The 14,046-nt window shown below is 42.3% G+C and overlaps 1 protein-coding gene across 1 annotated transcript in view; it reads left to right on the top strand.

Annotated features, from left to right (window-relative positions):
• Positions 1-12,136, top strand: part of NUP205 (nucleoporin 205) — an 87,647-nt gene extending 75,511 nt beyond the window's left edge. The window contains exons 35-43 of the mRNA XM_006125865.5: positions 110-236; positions 2,704-2,780; positions 4,436-4,564; positions 4,758-4,884; positions 6,374-6,540; positions 6,852-6,975; positions 7,692-7,820; positions 8,572-8,645; positions 11,777-12,136. Coding sequence (XP_006125927.3) covers positions 110-236; positions 2,704-2,780; positions 4,436-4,564; positions 4,758-4,884; positions 6,374-6,540; positions 6,852-6,975; positions 7,692-7,820; positions 8,572-8,645; positions 11,777-11,929 — 1,107 coding nt within the window. The 3' untranslated portion in view covers positions 11,930-12,136. The remainder of the gene's footprint in view (positions 1-109; positions 237-2,703; positions 2,781-4,435; positions 4,565-4,757; positions 4,885-6,373; positions 6,541-6,851; positions 6,976-7,691; positions 7,821-8,571; positions 8,646-11,776) is intronic.
• The last annotated feature ends 1,910 nt before the right edge of the window (positions 12,137-14,046 follow it).

Here is a 14,046-nt window from a genome sequence, read left to right as displayed (position 1 = left end):
TGCCGGACTAAAGCGATTCAATTTGTAGCAATAATTCTGATTTTATCTATTAGATTACTGTGCATTTTTTCCATCACTCATGTTTTCTTTCTTCATTTCTGTGGTTCAGGTTTTGCAGTTTCTAATATCCCATTCAGATACTATCCAGGTGATCCTCCGGTGCCAAGATGTCAGTGCAGGATCACTTCAGGAACTAGCCTTCCTGACAGGAATAATCAGCAAAGCAGCTCTGCCTGGTAGGAATATCTCTTAGATTGGAAATACTTCAATTTTGTTACACTTGTCTGACTTGATCACATGAGCTTGATTATTTCTGATATACTGTGAAAGGAATAGGATACACCATTGAAATTCTGTTAAAAATTGTCTCATTAGAATGCGTGGCTTTGAAAAGAGACAAGGGAAATAATAAATAATTATTATTGAGGCAAAGTTTGGCAGTGGATGTGGAATCCACAATAAATATGTTGATGTAGGTTTGACTTGCTGGCTGTATTTGCATAATACCTATTACTTACATAGTGCTTTCAATCCTCTGATATTCATCTTTAAAATGCAAACAGGAGATAGATACAAGGGGATTATTCAGCCAGTCTACTAAACAGTTGTGGAAACTGAGGCACGGGAAATTTGCCTAAAATAGTCTAGTTTAGTTCTTAGTTGATAATATTCAGTGTTTCCTATAATTTTATTTATAAACAGTTTTATATTGTGGGGGGTGTACTGTAGGTTAGTGCACTAACCTCCTCCTCTCTCTGATCTATCTTCATGAAAGTATCTGGTCACTGTTGTCCTGGGTTTGGTAGTCTACTCTAGACCAGTGGTTCCCAACCTTTTTCTTTCTGAGCCCTCCTTCCCCCCAACATGCTATAAAAGCTCCACAGCTCACCTGTTCCACAACAACTATGTTTTTGTAAATAAAAACCAGGTCCAGCATTAAGGGAGAGCAAAGAGGGCAATTGCCTGGGGCCCATGCCACAGGGTGCCCAGCAAAACTAAGGTGCTCAGGCTTCTTCCTCAACATCAGGTGGTGGGACTTGGGCTTTAGCCTTGAGTGGCAGGTTTAAGGCTTTCTGCCCTCGGCCCCAGTGATCTTATCACTGGTTCTGCTTCATGGATCCTCTGAATCCTGCTTGTGGGTCCCATGTGGACCCAAACTAGTTGAGAACCACTGCTCTAGATCATTGTGGAAAGGTTAACTGGTTAACCATTAAGCAGCACCCTAAACAGGTAACGCTTATCGGTTCTGGTTAACCAGTAGGGGCTGGAGCACCTGCTTGCCTGCCTTGGGCAGTGGGCTGCCCCAGCCCCTCGGGGTCCATCGCAGGCAGGGGCTGCTCCAGCCAGCCAGCTGGAGCAGCCTCTGTCCGTGGCCGCCGCCCCCCTCCATTCCCCGCCGCAGATTACATGCTGGCTCCCGGGGAGCCAAATACAGGGTCTATAGCGAAGCCTCCTTGGAAGCAGGGCCAGCAGCTCTTGCCAATCCCCATTCCCAGGGAAGCAACTTCACTGAGGCAGCGAAGCTCCCAGAAAGCTCTTGCTGGCTATGCTCCCCGGGAGGAGGTTTGGTGGCCCAGCTCCCAGGGAGGCTTCACTGTGGGAGTTGAAGTATAAAGCTTATTTAAGCTTTATACTGCAGAGCCCACAGTGTGTAACCGTGGAACCGCCAAGATTTTTAGCACTTACACGGTTAGTTTTTTAAAACACATTTTTACATCCCTATTGTGAACATAGTTGGGCTCCTCCCGAATTCACCATGCTACGTTTTGTCATGATTGGCAGTGTTTCCTCACCAGGAGCAGGGTCTATGACTAGAATAACAAGGGCTGCACAGTGCCCAAGTTTGTTGGTTTAGCTATGTGGAAAGACTTGCACAACAACTGCCAGTAGTTCGCCAGTTTTTCTTAATTACTAAAATTCAGCCTGAAATTTTATTTTAAACAATGCTTATAGTATTATTAATAAATAATGTAATTACATAATCACAAACCTACTGCAGTAGTGGGCAAGACAGTGTCTGTGGACTATATCCGGCCCGCAAAGCCGTTTGATCCAGCCTGCAGCCACCCTGCCATTCCCTTGCCACCATGCCATTTGAGACCTTGGGACGGGAGAGCACACACAGTCTCCTTCCCCTAACTTGGGGAGTTCAGAGCCTAGAGGAAACTGCCAGCTGTTCAGAACTACTGGCGGTTCTCTTTAGGTGCCGCGTGCCCCTGGCAGAGTGAGGTCAGGGGTCAAAGACTGGGGAGCGTGCAAAGTTTCCTCCTGCTGTCAGGGTCACGCAGTGCCTAGAGGGAACTGCCAGCTTGTGGTTCTCTCTAGGCGCCGCACACCCTGGAAGAGTGGGAACAGGGCCAAAGATTTCACATGCTCCCTCACTCTCAGGCCAAACAGGGTCTGTGGGCGGGGAGAGCATGTGAAGTCTCATGACCCTGCTCCTTCTGCCTGAGGCACTGCCCGTTTGGGGCGGCCCACGACCAGTTCTGAAATTTGTGAAGTGGCCCCCTTAAAAAATTATTGCCCTCCCCGTTGTACTAGCTACAGCTAGATTTTCCACATTTTTGTGAAAAATGTGTTAAGATCTGTAAAAATTTCATTTTGATGGAAATGTTTTGATCAGCTATGTTAGATAAATGTAAAATACTAAACCATAAATGTTTTTAACTGAAAAAACCGCAACATATTTGTCTGTTTTGTTAGGTGTATTAGGTGAATTTGACATTGATATTAATGAAGGGACGCAAATGGAGCTACAGGGGCATATAGGACGATTTCAGGTAACTGGGTTTTATGTTTTAGTCCCATGTTAGTTTGAAATTTCACATTTAAATGAGAATTGCATCTTAATTTTGTACCAGTTCTCATAGAACATATATCTGTTACGTTCTAACCAAGAATTGAGAATCTTATTAAAAAAAATTGAAGTCTTTGGCACAAAGTAAGAGGTAAGTTAGGTTAGAGACTTTCATTTTACAGTTGAGCCTGCAGAGATCTATAGAATTCATCTACTAGATGTGAAGAATGGGGAGGAATTTGAGGCCAACACCAAAATGAAGTAATTCTGAACTATTCCATTACCACTTTCACCACAATGACATCCTTAGCTCCACCTGTGGATGTGTCTGGTACATGCAATGTCTTATTTCTTTCCTTGTCCCTTTTAAGGAGAAATCCAATATAGGGTGTAGGGATTCTTGATTAGAATCCATAAGGACAGTTCATGCGCTACTTTCTGCTCTGAAGCCTCGCTGTTGCAATGCTTTCTCCCACTAGTAGGAACTACTTCTTTCTTATGTAATTATATAAAGAGGCTGCCACACCAAATACTTTTAGATGGGAGAGCAAGATAATGTGTTCTCTTGAACCCATTATGGATTGCTACTCCATAGATGAGCCAAAAATGGGTTTGCAAGCAGTAAGCAGCTTCTCTAGTATTTGTGGGACTGAGTATTTGACCTGCATCCCTTAGCATGAGATCCCATGGAAAACCAAAGAAAGGGTTCCTGTTTTGTGCAATGTAATTTCTTTATTCATTTTAAAATTGTGTGGCCCGAATAATATTTTTATAACAAATTGAGTGAAAAGAGAGCAAGTACTGTATTCAGCTCATATGCCACTGTGGTCATAATGGGTACGTCTAGACTACATGCCTCTGTCGCCAGAGGCATGTAGATTAGGCTACCCGGCATAGGAAAATGAAGCGGCGACTTAAATAATCACCGCTTCATTTACATTTAAATGGCTGCCGCGCTGAGCCGATCAGCTGTTTGTCGGCTCAGTGTGGTAGTCTGGACGCTGCACGGTCGACATCAAAGGCAATTGTTGACCTCCCAGGTAAACCTCATCCCAGAAAGCATACCTGGGAGGTCAGCAAATGCCTTTGATGTCGACCACGGAGCATCCAGACTACCACGCTGAGCCGACAAACAGCTGATTGGCTCAGCGCAGCAGCCATTTAAATGTAAATGAAGCGGTGATTATTTAAATCACCGCTTCATTTTCCTATGCCGGGTAGCCTAATCTACATGCCTCTGGCGACAGAGGCATGTAGTCTAGACGTACCCCAAGAAAGAAAGGAGGATTTAATTTATTTTTTGCTCTACACCTTCCTCCCGCCAGAAGTATTTAGCAATAAGTATTTCTAAGGTGTATTTTAACAATTTACATGTGGAAATTATTCAGTGTTTGAGGTATCTTTAGGTGATCATAATAAACCTACTCTAAGAACACGACCATCTTGGTAGGAAGTTATTATTGCTGTCCTGTCAGACCGTGCAATATAAAATGTATTTGACTTGAAACTGGTTTATTTGCTTCAAATGTACATGGGATTATTATTAATGCAAATCTGTCATTTTCCAGCTTGTAAATATCAAAGGAAATTTTTAATTCTTTGGCTGAGACACTAATCAAAGTTTGCTTTGTGTCACAGCGCCAGTGCTTAGGACTTCTAAGTCGGTTTGGTGGTTCAGACAGACTCCGTCAGTTTAAACTGCAAGATGATAATGCCGAGGGAGACCGAGTAAGCAAGAGGGATGAGATTGAGTTGGCCATGCAACAGGTGAGGAAATTGGGGAACGAAGTTATGTCTTCACAGCACTGCTAAAATCCTTAGTTGAGAATTGTGCAATTCCTGGGAAGGCTGATTAGGAGCCATCATACTGATATATGCAATTTGAAGAGTTCTGAAAATGGTGGTAATAATATTTCATCAGTCTTACTTTTATTGACTTGCTGTGATTTTTCTTTTGTAGATCTGTGCAAATGTAATGGAATACTGCCAGTCACTTATGTTACAGTGTGCCCCCACCTTTCAGCACACAGTTTGTCTGTTCACTCCTAGTCTGTCCGAGTCAACTAACCGAGATGGACCCCGTCAAGGTGGGTTTGTGGTTTCTTTGTTTTTTATGTATCCAAGACTGAATTATGAAAGTTGGACCAGTAGCAGGTGACGCACCTCATTCATGACATGAGCAATGTGCCTTTTCTAACTTGCTGTAGGTATTAATTATGCCAAATTGCAACAAACATGGGATGGGATTGGCTGAGATTGCACTACATTTTCACAAGTTATTAAGACAATACACCACCAACCCCAACAGTGCAAATTAAGTTTTTCTTTGTAGTAAATGTTTTGCAAAGCTATTACTAATAAATGTACTGTTACTGATACGTTTTCATTGTGATACAAATGCCTTGATTCAACCAGTGACTTTTATTTTCCGTTTGATTATTTCATATGTGTAAGAACATGGTTTTTCAAGAATTCTCCTTTCCCTGATAGAGCAGCCATCTTAAAAGGTGTAAAATTACTAATACGGTAAATGTTAGCTTTTTGAGACCTTTGAAGCCTGAGTTAGTTCAGCGAAAAATTATAGGTAGAGATCCATGCTGGAAAGCCTGAGTTATACATGGATTGGGTTTATGTGAAGTCATTTGTTTTTTAACCTTTCAGCAGCCTAGAATAATTGTTAGAGGACACTCAGAATTCTAAGGTTCAATAAGCCTGAGCTGTTGTGCAAAACATGGAAGTAATCTTTTGTGGCTGTAACGTGTAGCCCCAGTGCTCCTGCTATGACTGAATAATGAGCTGCAGATGGAATTTCCCCTTGTACAAGTTGGACCTCCCTGATCTGGCACCCTTGGGACCTGGCTGGTCCCAGATGAAGGATATTGCCAGAGGAGGGGAGGACATTTTTTGCCCCCCTGCCTCCAGCCCTTCCCCACCCCGGCCCAACCATCAGCCTCCCGGCAGGTTACCCACCCATCGCTGACTCCTGCTGCCCTGACAGCTCCCCTGCCCGGCTGGGTAGTCCCGCTGCTTCTGTGCACTGGGATTTTGCTGCCACACTGGGCAGTCCTGCTGCCCTACTAGACAGCCCCGCTGCTTCTGTGCATCGGGCTCCCACTGCCCTGCCAGCCTGCGGGGCTCCCAGGTGCTAGCTCTCCACTGGGACTCTCTGATCCTGGAACATCCAGACCAGAGAGTCCCAGCTTGGAGAATTTCAACCTGTATAGCAGTTGGGCACACAGTGGTTAATCTTTTTTGTTGTCACTGATTAAGGAGGAGGGAGACTGGATGTGATTTCTGCACAAAGCAGAAATTATAAAGTTTCATCACAAAAAAAAGATGTGGGGAATTGAATGCTAACAGCTATCTGCTTGCCTGCCATGTGTCAGCAACAGATGAAATCATTGAATTTTCTCCTAGAATCTCATCTATGTAATATATGTGGCCCACACATCAAAAATAAAGTTTACCAGTATTTCCATATCCTTGCACTATGGGAGTGACAAATAGTAGAGCATAAGCAGCATAGCCGTGGGGCTTCAAAGAACTTGTTTTAACTTTGGTGGTGATCTCTCTTAGACACACAACCTCCAGTGGTCCCATATTGGCGCCTGCCTGGCTTGGGCATCATTGCCTATTTGCTGAAACAGAATGCTAATGATTTCTTCAGTTACTATGACAGCCACCGACAGAGTGTTAACAAGCTACAGAATGTGGAGCAGCTCCCACCAGATGAGATAAAGGAGGTAATGGATTCTGTAGACTCTATCATGAACAGTCAGAAATATCTGTGGCCTGTAAATAAACTAAATGTAGAAATGTGTAGTATTGAGCTTTGACAGTCGTATACTTGTGCCTTTTTCCTGTCGGGGAATGGGGTAATGTTGGAGTTTTTTCTAATGACTGCAGCAAGTGAGAGGAAGGAGAAGAACAGAGAGAGACCTTCCACAGAAGACAAAGTTCTACAAAGCAGTTATGGGTATTTTCTTGACTTTTAACACTTTGTTCTGGTTTGCTACAGAGTGTTGAATCATTGCATCTTTTCTTCTTACTATAGCTGTGTCAGTCAGTGATGCCAGCGGGGGTGGACAAAATTTCTACTGCCCAAAAATATGTTTTAGCAAGACGGCGTCTGGTGAAGCTGATAAACAACCGGGCCAAGTTGCTTTCCCTATGTTCCTGTATCCTTTTGGAATTATGACAACTCCAGTGGTGACACTTAGAACATTGGAAAAGTCTGCTTAGAAATAAAATTAAATTTGTTTTATTGCTTAACCATCAATTGGGTTTCAGGCCACTTTAAATAATGCCAATCCTAGGCAAGAAGATAATGGCAATTAAATCAGTTGGTATGTTCCTCTATGCTCAGTATTTAAATATTTATTTTCTAGTTGTGGTACCAGCTCTGAAAGAAAGTCATTAGTACCATAGCATTATCTCTACAGAAGTCAACAACAAATAAAGTTCATTGACATGATTAGGGTGGTGATTCTCCTCCATTGTGGTGAAGTGGAAATACAGCTGAACAACAAAGCACTTAAATCTGGAACCATGTAACAATAAAAAGAATCAAGTGTATAGGTTTACAAAGCATGCTGTCAGTGTATCCAAGCCATGAAAGTAACTAGAACTACTGTTGTGAAAAAATGGAGGGCCATGACAAGTAGGAGCTGCCTATCAGAGTCATTTAGGTCCCCAAGAAACAGACACCTCAATCCTGTCTTGCAAACACATGCTTAACTTTACCCATGTGCGTAGGCCCATTGCAGTCACTACGCACGTGTACAGAGTTAAATATGCATGGAGCTTTTTGCAGGATCAGAGTTTTCTTTTAAGAGGGATACAATCTAAAACCAGCATAAATGAACTGTAGTCTCCTTCACTAGCACATCTACAGATATAATAGAAACATGCCTCTTCATTCTTTGGCGTCACCTGGAATACTATCTACTGCATTGCACCCCTACTGATTCCCAAGATTCGCTGCTTGCTTCCAGGACTTCATTTAAGAGCAGAAGGCTACAAGGTAACATTTCTCAAACCTCAAGGTGCCTTTGCATTTGTTTGTAAATTTAACATTAAAACATCTGGCAATATCAAGGGACTGAATACCAAAATTAAAGTTTTCTAAAATAGATGTTTACAAAACTTAACATTAATAATATTTTACTAATTATTATATAATAGTTTTTTGCTTAAATCCAAACATGTCTGTGGAATATTTGCAGCCCAAATATTGCTACATTGTAGTAGTGGATGAAAAGTAAAAAGTAAGTTTGTCCAGAAACAAGTGAAATTGACTAATCTTGTTTCTGTTGGTCAAACTGAGTGAAGCTGAAAAAGTAAAGTATAAATGGTAAAAATTAGACTGTATATTTAAAAAAATGTTTTCAAATGTAATAATTGAAGATGGTGATAGGAATAGATATAAGGACTTTTGTTTTTTAAAAGCATTTTAACTTGATACAATATTAATTCACCAGTAGATTTGGTGACGAAGAGAAAAAGTCAGGGAAAGAAAGATAGCATTGTGAGACTGTTGTTGCTGACCGGGCCATATTATGTAATCCAGGGCTATTTGAAGTTAATACTCTAATGGTTGAGTGGGAATTCATCAGCAGGTCATGAAAAATCTATTGCGATTTTCTCTTAATCCGTATTTAACTTTCTGTTATGTACAAAATAGGCATTTGGTATGTTAATCTTGCTTCATACCTCCAAATATAGGCTACTAAAGTGGAATGAAGAATTTAAATTTGTGATTTTTTTTTTTCAAGATTCCTTCAGTTCAGAGCCTAACTTGGATTTCAGAAATGGGAAGAATCGAGTGAGCCAGCATGATGTAGATCAGGTGAGATGCGGCAGATAAAATAATTCTTAATTATAGCATGCCTGGTGTGGTGCTACCATGCAGTTACTGTCAACAGTCTGTCTATAGTTTCCATGTTTAGGAGTGATCTGTGATAACTTGTTGCTAAATACTTACTTGAACTACAAATAAGATATACCACAGATTTTCAAAAGGTATTTGGCAGCAATAAAGGTATCAATTGCACTGCTAGACATGTATTTTTAAATTATGCACACAGACATATTAATGCACAAAATCTGGATCATGGCAAATGAAATACCAAGAGCTAAATTACTGGGTTTTTTTCTTATTTTTTTTGTAAATTAAACTAATAAGATGTAGCTGTTAAATAACTTGTTTCTGAAATAAGAAAATATCTGTTGCCCTTGAAGGATAGCTGTTTGGCTACATCTACACTGGCAGCTTCTTGCGCAAGAACTCTTTTGTGGAAGAGGTCTTGTGTAAAAACTCTTCCAGAAGAGAGTGTCTACACTGGCATGTGTTTTTGCACAAGATATGTGCTTTTGCGCAAGAGCATCCATGCCAGTGTAGATGCTCTCTTGCGCATGAAAGCTCTGATGGCCATTTTAACTATAGGGCTTTCTTGCGCAAGAAATTCATGTTGCCTGTCTACAGTGGCCTCTTGCACAAGAGGGCTTATTCCTGAGTGGAAGCATCATAGTTCTTGCACAAGAAGCCTTGATTTTATAAAGTAGAATGTCAGTTTACTTGCGCAAGAACACACGGCCAGTGTAGACAGGCAACAAGTTTTTGCTCAAGAGCGGCCGCTTTGGTACAAGATCACGCCAGTGCAGACACAGCCTTTGTGTATTGAAGACAGAATATCTAATTTTGTGTGGTGCTGCAGCAGTTCATTTTTGGTCAGCTGCAGATGGACTATAGTAAAGAGCAGGGGTAGAAGAATGGCAGCTGGTTATGCTGTAGCTAACAAATTTCCACTGCTTATCAGGAGAGCCAGCAGCCTGTGGTGGGTCCTTAGGCAAAGTATGTGTGTGAGGCAGCTCCATACTCCCAAAGGGGCGGGGACTTGGGCAGAAGAGGCAGAGCCGGGGCAGGGAGCCTGGAGCATTGTGTGGAGCATGCCACATTGTACGTTAACAGTAATTTAAAAGGGCCTGGGACTCTGGCCTTCTCCACCATTAATAACAAAAATTGTTGTTCAATATATGGAGTTTTATGAACCTGTAACAGTGAAATTTTTGCCTACAAGTGCAACTCTGCTATGATTTCTGTATTTTAGAAGTCAAGTCATATAACACTAAGGCTCTAATTTGCCAAACATGCATGTGCTTAAATTGCAGCACACAAGTAGTGGTTTTTAAAGTCAAAGCATATATGTGTTTAAAATGTTAAGTATTTCACCAAAAAACCCTCCATAGAAATACCTTCTAGTGTATGATTTAAACTGATAAACCTAGGGATCTGTTAAATATTTGACAAACTAGATCAGTGGTTTTCAAAGTATGTGTCGTGACCCAGTACTGGATCGTCAAATGTCAGGCAATAGGTCACCTTGGATGTAGGGCAGGGGTCTCAAACTCATGGGCCATCTATGGACTGAGGAGTTCCACGATCCAGCCCATGTGCCACGCCAGCATTCAGTCTCTGCAGCTGGGGGAAGTTTGTCCATAGCCTTCCCCTAAACCCAGTCTCTGCTTCAGCCCTGCAAAATCTTTGCCCCTTCCCCCTGCCCCATTACACTACTTCCTTCAAGTTCCTTCCCCCGAGGGAAACAGCTTCAGGGATTACCGGAGGGCTTGGCACAGAGAGGCAGCAAGGGTTAGCCCCTCCCCACTAAGGATGTTAAGGACTAGCCGACTAGTTGCTCCCCCCGGCTTTGCTGCCTCTATCAGATAGAGCTGACCCTGGGTTCTGTGGAAATGCCACATGGAGTCCTGGATCGTTGGTGGAGTCATGAGCTGATCCGGGCTCTGCGTGGCATTTCAAAGTGGCAGTGCCACATGGAGCCCGGGGTCAGCGGGGCACTCAAAGTCCCCTGCTGACCCCAGGCTCCATGCGGGCACTTGCACTTTGAACTGCATAAGAGCCCCCATGTACATTTCAAAGCTGGCTCGGGGCGTGCAGATCCGAGCTCCACACAAACACTTCCACTTTGAAATGCACACAAGCCGGAGGGCTCTTGTGTATTTCAAAGCACGTGGAGCCTGGAGCCAGCGGAACTTCCCACTGGCTTGGGCTGCATGCGGAATTCCAACTTTGAAATGCACAAGAGCCCCTACTGGGGCTCTTGTACATTTCAAAGTAGGAACTCAGAAGTACCTATTTACTAGTTGAGTAGGCGATGGAAATTCCATCGACTACTTAACTAGTAATTTAACTGATATTTAACATCCTTAATCCCCACTGAGTGGATCAGTAGGAGCCATGGTGAAGCAGAGCAATGCTGCAGTCTCTGTTCTTCTCCACCATAATCTCCCAGGCCAGCCGGATTGTTCCACTTCACCGCTCTGCACACACACATCTCCTGGGCCACAGGGACGTGCTGGCAGTGGCACAGAGCTAGCAGACGGAAGCTGCTCTTCCACAGCTATGCTGATGATGATAGTGGGGGAAACTCCAGGGAAGGCGGATTAAATTACTGTGGGGCAGCAGGCAGTGCCAGGAGATATGCAAAGGGCAAACACGCAGAGGATTCTCTCCCCTGCCTCACCCCAAGCCCTGCCAGAGGGGTTGCCTGCTAGGAGGATCTGAGCATTAGCACTGGCCCTAAAGTAAATTGAGTTTGAAACCCCTGATGTAGGGTGACCCCTGATGTAGGTGATCAGTGGAGGTGCTAAGACAGGCTTCTTGCCTGTCCTGGCACCACAGACTGTACTGTTCCCCTGAAGCAACCACCCCAGAGGCTGCACTCTAGTCAAAAGTTATGTTGGGTCACAGGCATCATCAACTGGGTTGCAAGAAAAAAAGTTTGAAAACCACTGATCTAGAACATCTCTTCCTGCCCCCTCCCAAATATTCTTTTAAGAGTGGGCTTTAAGCAGTTGGAGGAGGTGTGGCATTGGCAAAGGATTGGAGATGATGAAAAAAATCTCTCTCAACGAGAGGACTAGGTACCACTGTCCTTTTCACCAATTTTTTCTTTTGCTCAGCTTCAGATTGAAGCTACCAACAGCTTTGGTGAATCTCTGCAGAAGAAGCTCCTTGATATTGAAGGGTTATACTCGAAAGTCCGGTCACGCTATACTTTCATTCAAGCACTTGTCAGACGTATCCGTGGTCTACTAAGGATATCAAGGACCTAACAGACTCTTCCTCATGCGGCCTGCCCCCCACAAGTAGTGAATCAGGGCAGACTTCCTTAAACTCAGATTTTATAGAACCTACCTTTTCTAAATTATGTCCAAAAATATTTTGTTACCTTTTTTCTTAGCACCAATTAATCAGTGTTGTATATTCTTTTTTGCCTACTGCCATCGTCACAGGGAAAATAAAGGATTTTTTTAAAGTTGCATTATGGTGACTGGAAATACAATGGAAAATTTAAAAAGAATCTCGAGCTTTTTATTTGGGAAATCTGCAGACCTTCATGTGATGATTTGAAATAAATGCAAAACCTCCAGGCTCCAATTATGGTATTCTCTCTGATACTGCATTCACACTGTGGATCACACAATTAATGGAAATGCAGATTTCTTGACCCTGTTTTTGCAGATGAGTGTCTCTTCAAAATGGATTGCATGGTGGAAGATCATTATTCCATCAAATGAATAGCCTGCTTTTCTGTTCCCATCTTGTCTTGTTCCCTTCCAACAGACATGAATTTAGGTGCAATTGTATGATTCTAGGTGCTGAGGAAGTGGTAAAGTATCTAGGAGGTGGGGGAGTCTGACCCATGCTGGGGAAATTTGATCAGTACAGTTGAGCTCTGTTCACTTGCTTCTCCTTCTATGTGACCTGTTCTGTATCTAAGCCTCCTTTTGTGTACATTCCTATTTGCTAGTGTGCCAAGCATTGGGCATAAAGATACATAAGGGACAGAATGAAATTTGTGACAAGAAACACATGAACATTGAGTTTGGCTCCATAAGTGGGGAAAAAAAGAGCTACCAAAATCTTTTACATGGAAGAATAGTAAATCAACTCTAGTATAGATTGCCATATATTATCTTTAATGCAGACTGTTCATATTTGCAGGTGAGTTCTGTCATTTCTAAATTTCCATTGCTTAGTATTTTTTATTCACAGTTCCTCACATTTTGTATTGTACAGTAGTTTGGCATGTTTGACTGAGATTATTTTATGATCCAGTCTTTCAGTTTGTGAATATTAATGGTTTTGAAAGAATAGTGTTAGATACAACACTATTTGTTCTTTAATGAAATTTTGGTGATTCTCAATCATTTTCCCTTCTCTTCCCCAAATAAACATTTATCCTGTCTCCACAAAAGTGGTCAGGGCTCCCTGTGGAGAGAATGCAAAAATATAATTCTGGAAATCTGCTGGATTAATTTACTTTATTGAACCTTAGAATGCTATGATACAGTAATTGATTAGTATTTGTTCAGAACTTCAACTGATTAAGGGAATTCTTTAATTTTTGCCAATAATAATTGGTTAGGACTCCTGAATGCCAAGGAAATTAACTTGGTCTGTATTACACCAACATAAATGGGGCTATTGTAACTTTTCAAATTCTGGTTTATTCTTTGGATAATAAATTTTGTAATAATCTGTCACATTTTTACCATTTTTAAAAATAAACTAGTAGACCCTATTGCCCTAGTACCTATAGTATGCATTATCTGTAACCATTCTTCTTTTTTTCTCTCAATTGAAAAACAGGCATGTACCATTTTTCCTGTTTTACATCTGGCCACTCTGTATTTATCAGGAATATTAAGTATGTGCACTCATAGAATCCTAGGGCTAGAAGAAACTTTAGGAGGTCATCGAGTCCAACACCCTGCCCAAAGTAGGACCAACCCCAACTAAATCATCCCAGCCAGGGCTTTGTCAAGCCAAGACTTTAAAATCTGTAGGGATGAGATTCCATCACTTCCCTAGGTGACCCATTCCAATACTTCACCACCATCCTAGTTAAATAGTTTTTCCTAATATCCAACCTAGACCTCTCCCCACTGTGACTTGAGACTATTGCTACTTGTTCTGCCATCTGTCTCTACTGAGAACAGCCTCTCTCCATCCTCTTTGGAACTTCCCTCACTCTTCTCTTCTGCAGACTATATAAGGCCAGATCTCTCAGCCTCTTCTTGTAGGTGTTGTGCTCCAGCCCCCTGATAATTTTAGTTGCCCTCTGCTGGACCCTCTATAATGCATCCACCTCCTTTCTATAGTGCGGGACCCAGAACTGGACGCAATACTCCAGTTGTGTCCTCACCAATGCCGAATAAAAGGGAAT

The sequence above is a fragment of the Pelodiscus sinensis genome, chromosome 1 (assembly GCF_052426305.1).
Source record: "Pelodiscus sinensis isolate ZL-2025 chromosome 1, ASM5242630v1, whole genome shotgun sequence".
NCBI classification, from domain to species: Eukaryota; Metazoa; Chordata; order Testudines; family Trionychidae; genus Pelodiscus; species Pelodiscus sinensis.
This window is presented reverse-complemented; position numbering and strand designations above follow the sequence as displayed.